General features: G+C 41.8%; 1 protein-coding gene across 3 annotated transcripts in view; it reads right to left on the bottom strand.

The window, feature by feature from the left end:
• Window positions 1-15,718, bottom strand: part of BTBD7 (BTB domain containing 7) — an 81,443-nt gene continuing 65,725 nt past the window's right edge. The window contains exons 7-11 of one of the 3 annotated variants that reach the window (XM_027569919.2): window positions 13,486-13,629; window positions 11,784-11,973; window positions 9,014-9,192; window positions 7,028-7,480; window positions 1-5,263 (exon numbers count right to left, since the gene is read on the bottom strand). In XM_027569919.2, coding sequence (XP_027425720.1) covers window positions 4,448-5,263; window positions 7,028-7,480; window positions 9,014-9,192; window positions 11,784-11,973; window positions 13,486-13,629 — 1,782 coding nt within the window. In that variant the 3' untranslated portion in view covers window positions 1-4,447. The remainder of the gene's footprint in view (window positions 5,264-7,027; window positions 7,481-9,013; window positions 9,193-11,783; window positions 11,974-13,485; window positions 13,630-15,718) is intronic. The other 2 variants (XM_027569921.1, XM_027569920.2) reach the window with 2 other exon arrangements.

Genomic DNA, 15,718 nt, shown 5'->3' with positions numbered 1-15,718 from the left:
TTCTATACAAGCCATTTATTTGAAATGCCAACTATATGTAGGATAAAGTCAGTGCTACATGCTTATCAGTAACAGTAGAAAAATAGAACCAGTGGAAACCTTTGTACAACCGTAATGATACTCAAAAGAGAAATGTATCGTTTTACAATGCTTCACACAGACGAATTCAAGTTTGGAGGTACCTAAATAAAAATACTATATATTTCTTTAAAAAACACTATGTACAATTGAAGCGTAAACAAGTTTTACAAAGTACTGGTTATGCAGGTTGTAGAAAACACTTGCATAGGACATGAAATAAGTTTAAGAAAAATTTCTGAGCCTTTAGCATTGAAGGCACTTGACTTTATACCAGTAACAGCACAACCACAAGAAATGCAGTGTTGTAGAAGATACCACCTCTCTGAACAACAGATGTGGTACATAAACAGCAAGTGGGGTTCAGGGAACGTTATCTTTCAGTCACCCCATCTAAGAGCAGGATTCCATACCACCTGCCCATGGAACCCAGATACACAGTCATGTGTAGGTATACCATGAAGCTTCCAAAGCTTATCTTGTCTCTTAGAACCCACGTAAACACACAAACACGAGAGGTTATTTTCAAGACACACACTTGCAAGTAATCTTTCTATTATAATATTCAGAATGTGGAAGATTGACACATGGTCTGAGGGTTTTCTAGAGGAAAAAAAGAAATCCAAAGACTTGCCAATTAAACAATTATATAACAGCTATTGCAATCTACAGGACAAAAAGACAACTTAACATTTCATAAAACATTGTTCATACAACAGTGTTAATGGAAAATAGTAAAAATACTTTTTAGTGTGTGACGGTAACTCTTTTTAGTAAGGTTATGTGTGATGAGGTTTGAAAGTAAACCACTTAGTAGACAAAGTAAACCATTGCAGAACCGGGAATAGCACCCATCACTGCTGCTTTAACAGTAACTTTCAACTTTCAGTTGAAAGTCAACCAAAAAAAAAAAAAAAAAAAAAAGTCAAATGAACATTTCCCTTTGAGCTCATTCCACACGAATGCCTCAGAATTGCAAAACAGGTGTCTTACAAGTGTTTCATGAAACATGTTTCCCCCTGAAAGGTGGATTACACATTATGGAAATACCTATTTTGCTGAGTAGTTACTGAGAAGTGTTCCCGCTTCCCCGGCAGAGACCGGCGTGCGGCCCCCGCTGCCCCAGTCACGCTCTGCAGCATCACCCGCGTTCACATGCACAAGGGCTGCCCGCTGCCAGAACATCAACAACCAGTCAAGAGAAAACCCAACAATAGGTGGCAACTGTAGTAATAAGAGTTGTTGAGGACGCAAAACCAAGAATTAGGTAAAGTTTCACAGAGAGCTTTACAAAAAACTCAAATATAAAGAACTTGTTAAAAATCCTTAAAATCCAACTGGTTCTGGAAACGCCAGGAGAACTTAGGTCTAGGGGCGTGTGCCTATAAGGACCTCACGGGGCACGGGAGGAAGGCTGTGGTGCATGGAAAACTGAAACAGCTGTTTTTCACTGATAATTTTTGCCTTTCATGCTGCTATTTCTTTTCGAGTCACAGGTGACTTTGAACTTAACTTATCCATCAAAATCACAAAACTAAAACAAAAATATAAGGAGAGGACCAACAGCATCTTGAAGAAACATGGATCTTCTCTTCCCGCTTGAGGGGCTAAATGGTAGTTCTCTAAACCGCAACATGGCGGGCACTGAAGGTGGCGATTGTCTGACAGCCTGATTGTCCGTGGCCTCGAGAGGAGAGCCACTATTTTGAGATTTGTTTCTCATGAAATTTCTAAACCAAGTGAAATGCCAGGTCCTGCGGCCTAAATTTTATATTATACATACTTTTTTTCCTAAGAGCAATCTTAACTCAGACTTCACATTTATTTTAGTACAGCATTAACAGAATTTTAATGCCAATTTTAATGCCAAATAAGCGCTGCAGAAGGTCGGAGAGGTGGGTTCAAGAGCCAGATGCACACAGCTATCCAACCTACCTCAGCCACCGTCCTTCACAAGGTATGTCAGAAGTCCACGGATGCCTGCCCGAGCATACGCACGCTGCACCTGCTTACCTTCTGCAAGTCCCACCGGTCCACAGTCCCACTGATTAAAGCGAGTTCCTCTCTGTACACAGTTTAGTCAGATCAGCTACTAAATTATTAAAAGCAAACTTCATAAATCAAAGTAGGAACAGTGGCCACTTCTTTTTATGTTTGGGGGATATGAAAGAATATTTAATAAGTTTTCAGGAAAATGAATGTGTGACATCAAACAGCTCTTGTCTAACATTTTAAAAAATACAGGTCAGAGATGAGAAAGCTTTTCCCCACCCAAATTAGCTCTACTCACTCTTATTTGCAGTACCAGCACAGTACAGTCTGAATTCAGAATAGAAATTTAAAACTATATCAAAATAATTCATGTCAATACATGTATATAAATACACATTAAGGAATATGATGGAATTAACAATTTTTGTTTCTGAAGAGAGAGACTGAAATAGGCTTCAAAAGACACCATCATCTATTATAGAGTCAAACCTCCTAAAAATGAGCACAGAGTCCTATGTTTTTCGACCTTTAAAAAAAGGAGCCTCAAAGGCGATGCTAGTCAGCCTCCCAGGGGACGAGTGTTCGCTGTGGGAGGCGCAGAGCTGAGCGCGCACTGCCACCAGCCCCGACGACCATGCGAGGAGCAGCTAACGAGCAGGCAGAATGCGGGGCAGCGATGTGCCGGTGTACGCAGACAGACTGACACCTTCCCCGTCTTTGTGACTACCTACGGTTAGGATTTTTGAAAATGTCAGATTATTCCTGAGTGTATATCCACAGGGTAAAGTAGGAAAGACTGTCAAGAGAAACTACAGCTTCGGGAGAAATCAGAGTTGTTGACGCCCAATAGAAACCTATTTACTTAAAAGTGCATGTAATTCATTTATATGGTAGCTTGTAAAGGCTCCCTAGCCCTGCATAGTTTTAGAGTGAGTGTGAGTGATTCATAGTTTTATTTATATATACATACGTAGAAAAGAGGCTCCCAGACATCCTTCACATGAGGGAATGTTCGGCAAGTCCCTTTTTTCTAAGTGCTACGGCTGTGTATGTGTTCATAAAAATACAAAGTGAATGCTCAAATAATGTTGAAGTGATTTAAAAACTCAAATACTAATATATTTACATTGGAGAGTAAGAAAAAAAACAGTCCTTAGCTCACACATTGCCCTTCCAAGGGAGAGGATCTTAAAAGATCCCATGTGCTCAGTGGTTCAGTAAAATCCCAAACCAGCGTCCCCAGTGGAGTTCAAGTAGGACATGTAGTGTTTCACTGGGAAAAAAAAAAAAAGGTTTCTTTTTCTTTTTTGGTGACAAAGCATTATGCATCCTTCAACAACTTTTTTAGGACACCAAAATTCAGACAAACTTTGAAAAACATTTAAAAGAAAACATAGGCTTACAAACACCAAATGACATCCGTAAGACTGAAGCCCTTTTGTTTTTTTTCCCACAGAGAGCAAGAAAACTGAAGGCAGCAAGCAGTCATTTCCCGTCTCAGCTGGAGAGTCGGCGCTCAGAACCAGAAATCCCGTCGGGCAACCCTTAAGTTACTTCACTATTTCCGCTGCCTTAGGCTTCCAAGAAATCCAATGTCTTGAGAACCTCAGCTAGCGCTATGCTAATGCGCACTACCACCATCAGTGGGGATTCTGACGGCGCCCACACGGTGAACAAAGCTACAGCTTCAGCCTGGGCACAAAAGGCTTTGCTCCTTTCGGTTCTTTACCGAACCAGAAAACGTCAGGATCCTGGCTGGACTCCCGCTGGAGGAATGAAGACCAGCTCCCAAGACTTGTTAAGGAAGAATGATTTTAGACTTATGGAGATTGAGCAGGAAGATTTCTGAACTAAAACAATTACTGAAGAGAGAGGAGCATTTTGATGTGCTGTTCTTTGGAATTTCTATAATTAAAAAATAAGCACAGAACTATTTCATAAGAAAATACATCTTAGTGTGCAGTCCAATGCACGTGGAAACTGGTAGATGAAAGGTAAAATGCAAAAAAGTATGAAAATACGGTTCCTTTAAATGTGGCAATAAAGTTTGACATACTGATATAAAATCAATACAGGTAAAATAAATGTACAAGTGCAAAAAAATTCCATCATTTGTAAAGAGGAAAAAAAAAGTGCCAGCTTGCTTGCTCTTAAAAATGCTTCCCCACACAACTGTTCAAACACAAAACAGACAGATGCAGCATTCAAAAGAACCCTCGTAGCATGCCACGTCTCATAAACATGTATATACAAAAACTAGACTAAAATAACATGAAACTGAGTTAGCTGGCATTGATAAACTGGTCTCTAAGTTGTCGGGTTACATCATAAAATGGGATGTTTCACATCTCAGGCACAAACGACTTGGAGGTTGCTCTCAGAGGGCAGACTTTTTGTAGAGGAAGTCTGGCTTGCTCGGTGACCTCCTTCCCCTGCTTATTGAATCTTCCCTTTCTAAATCGGTATTTCGCTGAGCTCCGTGGCCCAGGGACTCGCTGTCCACCAGTCTCCTACTGGATCGCTCTTCCGGAACTTCAGAGCTGCACGCAGGATGTGGGGGTCTGTTGGGAGTCAGCCCAAAAGTCAAGTCAGTTTCTACTGCTGTTCGTCCCCTGACATGGGCTGGACCACTGCCAACATTTTCTGGGGCTGCCAAAGGAAAGTCTGACCGCTGGGGTGGCTGCTCAACAACATCAAGGTGGATTGGCTCATTCTTTTGTCTGTGAAGATGCCCGTCAGGGGAAAGTGGATATTCTCTCCTAGCTTCTTCCTGCTTTTTCGGAGAGGTCTGGCTAGGTAGGTAGGCTGACTTTAAGCCACTTGGTGATGCCTTATTGTGGCTATATAAATCAGGACCAAAATATCCACCTTGTGAAGGGGAAGGGGTGCGTCGGCCGGGAGCAGGCGTAGAAGGTCTGCAAGCAGCATTTGAAAAGTCATAGAAATCCGGATATTCCTGCTGATTTTCTCGAGCATCTGCTTTTTGCTCTAGTGTGTGTTTCTTTCGAGACGTGTGCGTATGCCTCTGTGGAATACATGACAGATGCTGGGGAGGCCCTGGTCCCACTTCAGAAACGGACTGGCTTAGCTCTGTGTCTACAGCCAGTTCTGGGAGCCTCCTGTCCTTGAGTGACAGTGTGGCCACGCCCATGGCGATGTCTGGCATTAGATCATTTAGCACAGGCTGTGTACACTGCCAACAGAGAGAGGAGAAGGGAGGGTTAAAAGAAAAAGGCCCACGGCTCCCTCTTTGTACCAATGATGTTCATTGGTTTTGCTTCCTCATTATAAAAGTGATACATGCTTATTTTTAAGAATGATAACACTATAAGGGCGCCTGGGTGTCTCAGTCAGTTAAGTGTCTGACTTTTGATTTTGGCTCAGGTCGTGATCTCAGGGTCGTGGGATCGAGCCCCATGTTGGGCTCAGCATGGAGCCTGCTTGTCTCTCTCCCTCTGCCTCTTCTCCCTCCCGCCCCCGTGCTTGCTCGCATGCTCTCTAAAATAAATAGGTTTTAAAAATCTAAAAAAAAAAAAAAAAAAAAAAAATTACAATATAGAAAATCCTAAAGGCCACAAAAACAAAACAAAAAAACCCCACTAATCTTCCCTACTGGGATAACCACTGTTAACATTTTGAGGTATTTTTCTTTTTTTTTTTCCCTCTCTGCTCATATATTAATTTTCACAAAATGTAGTACATATATAAGTCTGTCACCAAATTTGGAGGTTACTATTTAATTACAGCATAATATTGCATGGTATTGATGAATCATGGCTTATTTAGCCATTCTCCCACTGCTGACATTAAGGTTGTTTCCAATTTCTCTTTATTATATTCAAGACTACAGTGGGGCACCTGGTTGGCTTAATCGGTGGAATGTGTGACTCGATCTCGGGGTTGTGAGTTGAAGCCCCACGGTGGATGTAGAGATTACTTAAAAATAAAATCTTAAAAAAAAAAAAAAGACTGCAATGAACATACAAATAAATTACCTTTAAAGGGGGAATTTTATTTCAAATAAAAAGTAGTAGAACTTTTGAAATTGTGGAAGTGAGGGCAAGGCCAATAGGATGGAAATGTGGCCTATCAAACACTATCAATCCCTATTGTTTCTTCTTTTTTAGGGGCTTGGGGGGACAGCAGGGAGAGTAGGTAGAAGCGTATAAAGGAAGGATCATAATTTGACCCAAGGTGTACAGTCCAGTGTCCAGAAAATCACATTTTAATAAAGATTCCCTGAACTAATATATGTATTTTTTGTTTTTCTATTGAAATCCACTGACAATGTGTGACTGAGCAGGAAGGTTCAAAAATCACTACTGTTTTTTTTTTTTCCCCAAAGGTATTAATTATCTAAACAGAAATTCAACCTCTAATACAATGCAAAATCGACCAGGAATTATAGCTTCGTTTACTAGCTCCTGACGCTAGCTACTGTGATCCCCAGGCAAATGTGCGCTCTGATGGAACAGGCGGCCAGGCCGAAGGACTGATCATCTGTCCATTTTCTGAGCAGGGAGTCTTTCACCACATGGCTCCTGACAGTATACACAGCTATAAATAACTTCCCCTTCCCGGCCCATCAAAGCATTCGGTAGAAGAGTAGATTCTATAGAAATGAGGGCAGCTTCTAGACATGTGCTTGAATGGAGCATCACTAAACTGGTAACATCCACTGGCACCGCCCAGTAACATGACCCCCTCCAAGTACCTGCAATGAACACGAAGGCAGGTACCAACTAGCCCCGACGCACACAACGTCTCTCCCCCACACTCCCACTCTGCTCCATTATCCTTCTCTCTCTTTTCCACAGCCCTGCAGTCTAAGCCTTCAGCTTGTCGGTAACACCCCTGGGCACTACTGAGTCCCAGTAGGGCTCCTGGGGTCAGGGAAATTGCTTCTAATATTCCAGGAACATTTTATTTTAGGTAAATCAGCGAAGTGCTAACTTACCACTGGTTTCTCACAGGCTATTGCTGCCGAAGGGGGGGCAGCGGTGGCGGCGGTGGCGGCCACAGTCTGTCTCCCCGGTCCTGTGGTGTTGGTGCAATCAGGTGCTGCGGCTCTCACACCTGGCAAGTAGACTGGAGGGGGGCCGGCTTTAGGGGCCGTTCTGGAGTGAAACAGCGAATGATTACAGGGATAGGAGAACGAACGTGAAGGGTGCTGGCTGGGAGGTCTTTGTTTCCAGCCTGCTTTGAGTTGGTTATGGATTGGGGTAGCTGGGGGGTGGTACGGAGGTGGTGGAGGGGGCAAAGGTGGATGGAAGGCCACGAAAGAGTCCAGATCTGTAAACATGGTTTCTGCAGTGGGGGTACTGTTAACACGACATCTCCCAGACTGTCTCAGTGTCAAGAGTGGACTTTCATCCCCAAAACGTTCATCCGGAAAGAACTTGTGAGGATTCTAAGAAAGATTTAAAACAAACAAACAAACAAACAAACAAAAAGGACATTTATTAGCAAATTTCCTAGATAGAAATTTACAGGTTGACAGCATTAAGTGAGATCCTAAGAAAACCACATTCAGCAAGAGTAAAAGGCACAACATATTCCTCTAGGCCAGAAGCCCAAGAAAAAATTACCTTCATAACAGCACAAAAGGAAACAGTGGAGGTTCTGCAGCCTAAGATATGGCTATCAAGGAGAGCTGCTTAACTAAACATTCCAGCAATCAGATCAGTTATCTTTTGCAAGATTATGCGATAATGCAAAAGGAGGAAATAAAACCTAATTCAAACGTGTCTTTGCTGAGAAAATAAAATTAAGTACCAAAGGAAGAAAAGGCATACAAGGGAGGATCCTCCTAAAATTTTCTGACAGAACATCTACACTCTCTCTGAAATAAGAACTATAAAATGCTAACCTTTACCTGTTATGTATGACTCAGTTTGATTAGTATTTTGATAAACATTATATAAGAATATTTAATTTATAAAACTTTTATACATCTTAAGATATCAAATTAAGATACAATTTAGAATGGCAAAAGGAAAAGAAATGAACAGATAACAAGACTCTATTTCAGGGATGGAAACCACGGCAAAAAATGAAAATCAAGAACGGCTTGCTGCCCTGCAAACACCACAACCACATTCCCCTTTGAAGACTCAGGCTAAACAAGTCTGGAGTCAGGGGCAAAAAAAATTCAATCACTTGACCAGACAAAATTACATTTTATTTAAGGCTCTGATTTCACGGCTGTGAACAGACCACTTTACACGTTCTTCCTTCATCACAAAACCGATGCTACTGCTCTGATACTTGGTAAGAAATGAGTTTTTTTCTCTGCTTGTTAAAGAAAAAAACAAAACAAAACAAAAAAGCAGTCATTCCTTGATTCTCAAGGATTTGTAACTTCATGCAAAAAATTTCTTATTATCTGGAGGAGGGGAGAGTCAAGAAAAGGGGCATCTGGCAGATCTGTTAAGTCTGGTAGTAGGCCACAACCTGAAATCTAGAGACCCAAAGAGGGACAAAGCAGTAGAGGGTCAGAGTTTTCTACTTCCTCTTTCACATTCGACGCGGATGCACACCATGAACTTTTAGCGGGCCTATTAAGCACAAGAGACACAGCTGCTTACATACAGCACCTCTTATCATCACAACATCCACTCTACTGGTAAGGAAACTGATGCTCGGAGTGTTTATGTGGTTGGCCCAAATTAACTAATTGAGAAGACGCAGAGCCAAGATATAAATTCAGCTCTCCCTCCAGAGCCCGTGCGCTCCACCAACCCTACACACGGCCTCTACAGGGGGCGGGGGAATGGGTGCCTCGGACAGGACAGGACTTCCAGGCTATCACAGTCCCTGGAGGCAGCGAAAGGTAATGCACTAAGAAACAGACGCATGCCGTGAGGGCTCCTTGAGAGGTCTGAAATAACTTCTGCACAATGATCAAGTCTCCCTATTGCACCTAGTCGAATGCCATCCCCACCTGCAAGAGCTCTGCAGCAGCGTCCGCGAGACCAAACTCTCTTAATACTCGAATTTGAATTTCGTAGCTGACCGTGGCGCCTTCCCCACAGTTGAGTGCGTAGGCTCTCTGCACCTGCTCAGTGTGCCGTAGTTCCTGCAGACGTCTGACCATGTCTTTCATAATGAGGAGACGAGGAACTGAAAAAAGAAAGGGCTGGTTCACCAAATATCTGAGCTGCATGCAAGACCACCCACCCACTGAGCACAAGAAGGAAAGCATGTGTTCTGCATTAGAATCTTCTTATACATTTGTCGATAGCATTTTAATTTCCTGGAAACACAGTAACTTATATGCTGCCTGGAAAAGGGGAATCTGAGTCTGGAAAAAGGAGAGAAAACCAGGCAGGTAAAGAAAGTAGAGGGAAGGCACGTGTCTCGAGCAGAAGGACCAGGCCCGTGTCAAGCGGGCAAGTGACAGCACGGCACGAGCAGCGGACACCACTAGTAGCTTAGGCTTCAGAGATACAAGCAGGGAGAATAGGAAGAGAGAAGTCGAGAAAGATGGGTAGGAGCGGGTCACGCTAAGAACTACAGCAGTCGCTTGTACAGGGGAATGACAGGACCAGAGGAGGGCGGTGAGGCAGTAATCGCACTCTGAGAGCAGGGTAAGCAGGGGTTGGCTGAATCAAGCCTGCCACCGGGTTTGTGAATAAAGTTTTACTGACACACAGCTACACCCACTTGTTTAGGTAGTGTCTCTGGTGCTTCCAATGGCAGAGTTAAGTAGCTGTGACGGGCACTGCAGAGCCAACAAAGCCTAAAATATCTACCAAATGGCCCTCCTGGAAAATGTCTGCTGAGCCCTGGTGTAAAGGCCAGAATGGGAGTTAGGTTAGAGGCAGGAACACCAGTTCGGAACCCGGACTAAGGCTGTTGCAGGGGGCTGGGGAACTGGGGATACCGTCTATAAATATCTAAGAGACAAACTGACTAGACTGGCCATGCCTATTATTTCTGGGGAAAGGGGGGCTATCATTTACTGAGTGTTTACTTTGTGCCAGGCAAACTCCTAAGCCTCTCACTCATGGTACTTCCTCAAATCTTCGTAACAACCCTAGAAAGGAGATATTATAACCATTTCACAGACAAGGAAATTAATGCTCAGGGAAGTAAGTTATCTTGTCAAAAGTCACACAAATAGGGCGCCTGGGTGGCTCAGTTGCTTAAGCGACTGCCTTCAGCTCAGGTCATGATCCCAGGATCCTGGGATCGAGCCCCGCATCGGGCTCCATGCTCAGTGGAAAGCCTGCTTTCTCCCTTTCCCTCTGCCTGCCCCTCTGCGTACCTGTGCTCTCTCTCTGTCAAATAAATAAATAAAAAATAGCTTAAAAAAAAAGTCACACAAATAAAGTGGCAGAGCCAGGATATGAGCCTTATTGGCATCTTCTCCAATAAAGCTATAGGGCCTTCCTTAGGGTGAGGTGAGCAAGGAAGAGGGAAGAATCAGATAACGCCAGAATAGGACCAGGTCTTGTTAAATAAGAAAACAAAGACAAGTCTTATTTTTCTGAATGTACTTAATTGTGAACATCTCTGGGCTTTTTAGGTTCAGGTCTAAGATTAAATTTTGCTGCTATTCAATTGTATTAACTCAAGCTGATAAAACCAGGCTAATGACCATAGCTTCAACATCTGCAAAAATCAGCTACAGGAGTATTTCTTTTCCTACTGTTGTATACTTTTTCAATAAATGATTGTCAATATTTTGTCCATAGTGGCTAAATCTGATAAGGCCAACAATGATCAGACATTAGTCCCAGAATAAAATGTATGTGTTCAATTAATAGTTCCTTTATTCTTTTATTTGTCCTTAATTGAAACAGACATTAATAAGCAGAAAGCGAATGGTGCCATTTCTTTTTTTTTTTTTAATAGTGCCATTTCTAATAATGCCACAGTCTGCTGATGTTTTTGAATCTTGTGGTGGTAATTGGTAAATTGATAAATTTCTATAAAATTTCTGACCCCCAGATCACTGTGGATCTTACCTCAAAAACTGATACTAGCGTCCTTTGGTTAAAATCAACATTAACTGATGCTCAGAAATTTTTGGACATAACAGTTGTATCTCTAAGGTCAAGGAAAAAATTTCCCTAAAGTCATGACAGGAGCCTGCGCTACAACAGAATTCACAGAGCAGATCCTGGGAAGCTGGATGGATCTCTAGGAAACCAACAGTGATCACATTTGGGAGCACACGTCTAGACTCGAAGATGTAAGTTTATAACTCTTCTCAGAGTCTTACGTGAGCACGCTTATGGTGATGAAAAATCTGAATTCCTTTGAACTAGTGGTTCTCAACAGGAAGCGATTTTGCCCCACAGAGCACATTTAGCAATGTCTAGAAACATAAAAATGTTTCCAAAAGGTTGTCACAAAGGAGTGCGTGCGTGCGGTGCGCATGCGTGTGTGCACATGCTATTGGCATCTAGTGGGTATAGGCCCAGGATGCTGTTGTACACCCTTTGGTGCACAGGACAGCCCCTTCAACAAGGAATTGTGTCAAGACCACCAAGGTTGAGAAACTCGGGGCTAACTGGAAAACCTGTACACACTGGAAAATAAAATATGAAACAAAAAAACCTAGCTTATTAAGTACTAATTCTTTAATGAGAACAATGCATAATGGGTACTGGAAAGTGGAGAGAATTAGCACATATAAAAAGGCTACAAAAATGATCAGATTATTCATTTAAATATAAATGCCCCACAGAAGGCTACCATCTTACCTGGAATTTCATTGGCTACGACTGAAGGAGGGCTTGACTGGTGACTGCTGATCTGCTGGTGGCTCATCATGTGACAGCACTGTGGCACGGCGGTGTTGACCATGTAAAGTGTGTCTGGCACGTTGGACATTCTAACCATTCGCAAACGCACAAGATCTGTTTGCTCCACCATCATCTCATCCAGCACTGACTGAAATAATGATTCAGTATTAAGAGAATCTGTCAACTCATCTCTGTAAATCACGTTTGGAGAAAGATTATAGCCTTCATCATATAAAAAAGGAATTAATTTATTGTTTTCAGTGCATGAAGCTTAAAGTTAATAGTGAAAGGAGAAAGAACCCCTGAGAATCTTTCTGTATCATCTTTGAAAAGAAATAATTATCTTCTGATTGTTTGCTTTTAACTGAAGTATTTGAGATTTGAAGGTATAAAATTAGTCAGAAGGAAATTATACCTAAAGTTACTATAAAAACAATCTATACATGAGCTAAATATCAGATCCAACAACAAATGCTCAAAATACAAAATACTAAAGACTGATTTTAAATTCAACAGATCTATATATAAACCCAATTGTTAATTTAGTTTCAGATGAATCTCAACAAACTACAGAGTGGCCAAAATGATGTATAAACCCTTCCACATTTCCTGGGGGCAATTATCTATTTACTGTGGGTTCAGCCATCAGGGAACAGGGAAGTTCCAGGAGGACTATCTGATTAGCTCCCCGCTGCCCCATTCTGAGACAGAGCAGAATGCAGGATCATTTATTACAGACCTTTTGTCACCAGACACAATCTTTGGTAAAGGCCTCTGCTACTTGTGTGCTGTTAAGCACTGAACTTATTTCCGAAAAACCAGACCCAACCATTTTACTTTTCTCCTATTTTAGATTATTTAAAGTGCCAACCACTCAATAAGAGGTAGATTACTGACCTACTCAATAAAATTAACTTCTCACAAATCCTTTCGCATATCTTAAGCTAGGAGCTCTGACAATCAAAATGAGAAAAAAATTAAGGTAACTTAATTCTATACCGAAACACGATGTTTTGCCTGTTAATTTGTTTCAAAAAGTTTAATGGTGATTTCTGACTTTCAAAGAGTGTCAGTTCCTCAAAAGGCCATCCCAAAGTTCTAATGGCCAAATACAGCTAATAAACATCACAGTATTCCATTTTCACATTACCATATTTTCTTGGTTCTTCATATTATAATACACAATTTACTTAATAAGCCTGAAATTTTATCTTAGTTTTGTACACTTATTCTAAAACTAAACATAATTTCCAACAGTCAGCCATTACAGAAACACATTATAAGAAACCATGTCATTTCTTTAGTTTAAGAAAGACAAAATGTGTGCAATTTTCTTTCAGAACATTTTTCCCATCTTGAAGATCACAAAATACTATCATTTCTCAGTAAAATTTATTTTTTTCCAAATTAACAATTTGCAACACAACTAAGGTGAGAAAAATGTAAAACGCAATTCAACATGACCTAAGTTATAAAAATACGCTTGATAATTAAACATTTCAGAAAACTATTCCCATGAGTAGTTGAAGTAGAGTTTACTTTCACTTTCCCTATTACTGGATATTTAGGCGATTTCTGAATGTTTATTACAATACCACAATGAGTATCTTTGTGCTAGTTCATAAAATGTACTCCAATATCTTAAAATGATTTTCATTACCTTCGCTTCCTCCACATAGGGAGAGAATAGTCGAGGACGAACATATATTCCAGCATTTTTTTGCCGTAACCAGGCATTTGATTTTCCACCTTCTGTTGTAGGAAGCATATCTGATGGAGGAGTACTAATCAAGCCTCTTTTCATCTTGAAAAAAAATTATTTTTAGATGAACTAGAGATCTGTGTAGACCTAGAATACTACTAAGATTAAAAAATACACCTATAAATCATGAAAATTTAGGAATATATGTGAAATTTCAAAATACTCCAAATGTTTTAGAATATTTAAAGGATTCAGCAATAAAAAGGTACTATAATGTACCACTTTTCTCTATACAGAGGAATGATGCTTTTATTTTTTTAAAGTTTTTATTTATTTGACAGAGAGACACACAGCGAGAGAGGGGACACAAGCAGGGGGAGTGGGAGAGGGAGCAGCAGGCTTCCCGCTAAGCAGGGAGCCTGACACGGGGCAGGACCCTGGGATCATGACCTGAGCCAAAGGCATACGCTTAACGACTGAGCCACCCAGGCACCCCCAGAATGACGCTTTTACTTATTTATTTTTTTAAAAAATTTATTTATTTATTTATTTGAGAGAGAGAGAGAGAGAGAGAGAGAGAGTAACAGCATGAGAGGGGAGAGGGTCAGAGAGAGAAGGAGGCTCCCTGCTGAGCTGGGAGCCCGATGTAGGACTTGATCCTAGGACTCTGGGATCATGACCTGAGCGGAAAGCAGTTGCTCAACCAACTGAGCCACCCAGGCACCCAGAATGATGCTTTTAAAACAAGAGCTACAGTAATTAAAAATACAATGAGTTGGATTAGCTTTCAGGACTTTTAATAAAAACCAATTTCTGGTTTTTTCCTTACTCATTTAGAAACAGATTCCATCCCCACCCCATCTGCCTCAAGACAAAGCAAGAACATCTTGGGCCTATATCTAGAGTACAAGGATGCAGGCGGTCTGCCTGCCCGGGTTAGGGACAGGAACTCTAGGGGAGGCAGACTGGATACAGATCCCTAAGTCCCCATTTAATAGCCATGTGAGCATGGACATGTCCTTTCATCTGGACCTCACTTTAAGGGTTCCCAGATGGCCCCGGAGACGGGACTCCGCATGACTAACTAAATGTGGTGGCCTTGTTGTTTCCTCGTCTATGCGAGGAGAAAATAAATCAAGTACCTATAGCTCATTAAGGTGGCTGTGAGGATTAATGATGGTAATGCAGGTAATGCACTCAGCACAGTGCTTAGCATACACTAAGGGTGTTTTATGCTTAACAGCTATTATTAGCAAACTTTCACTGGGGACTTCTGGGCAAGGCACAGAATTAAGAAGAGAGAGACGTATTTTCTAAGTCTACTAAACCAAAGTTCTAAATTATCTTTCTAAACCAAAATCAGGGCTCAATTTGGTTTGTGTCCCAGGTTTTTTTTTGTAAAGATTTTATTTATTAGAGAGGGAGAGATCTCATGAGCGTGTGCACAAGCGGGGGGAGGCAGAGGGAGAGGGAGAGGGAGAAGAGACTCCCCGTTGAGCAGGGAGCCTGAAGCGGGGCTCCATCCCAGGACCCTGGGATCATGACCTGAGCCGAAGGCAGACGCTTAATGGACTGAGCCTCCTAGAAGCCCCTGTGTCTCAGGTTTTCTTTTTAGAAGATTTTATTTATTTATTTGAGAGAGATCGATAGTGAGAGAGAGCACGAGTAGGGGGGAAGGGTAAGGGCAAAAGGAGCAGACTCCCCACTGAGCAGGGAGCCCGACACGGGGCTCAATCCCAGGACCCCGGGATCATGATCTGAGGCAAAGGCAGATGCTTAACTGACTGAGCCACCCAGGTGTCCCCCAGGTTTTAAACAAAACCAAATATTGTAAAAACAAACAAACAAAACCAGAACCACACATTGTTTTGTGTCAAATATTACTCTTGTTAAATATAATAAGTGTCTAATTGCTGCATTAGTTAAAATTGTTTTTAAGAGGGGCGCCTGGGTGGCTCAGATGGTTAAGCGTCTGCCTTCGGCTCAGGTCATGATCGCAGGGTCCTGGGATCGAGCCCCACATCGGGCTCCTGGCTCAGCAGGGAGCCTGCTTCTCCCTCTCCCTCTGCCTCTCTCCCTGCTCCTGCTTTCTCTTCTCTCTGTATCTCTGTGTCTCAAATGAATAAATAAAATCCTTTAAAAAAATTGTTTTTAAGATTTTATTTATTTGAGAGAGTGAGAGAGAGAGAGA

The sequence above is a fragment of the Zalophus californianus genome, chromosome 6 (assembly GCF_009762305.2).
Source record: "Zalophus californianus isolate mZalCal1 chromosome 6, mZalCal1.pri.v2, whole genome shotgun sequence".
NCBI lineage: Eukaryota > Metazoa > Chordata > Mammalia > Carnivora > Otariidae > Zalophus > Zalophus californianus.
This window is presented reverse-complemented; position numbering and strand designations above follow the sequence as displayed.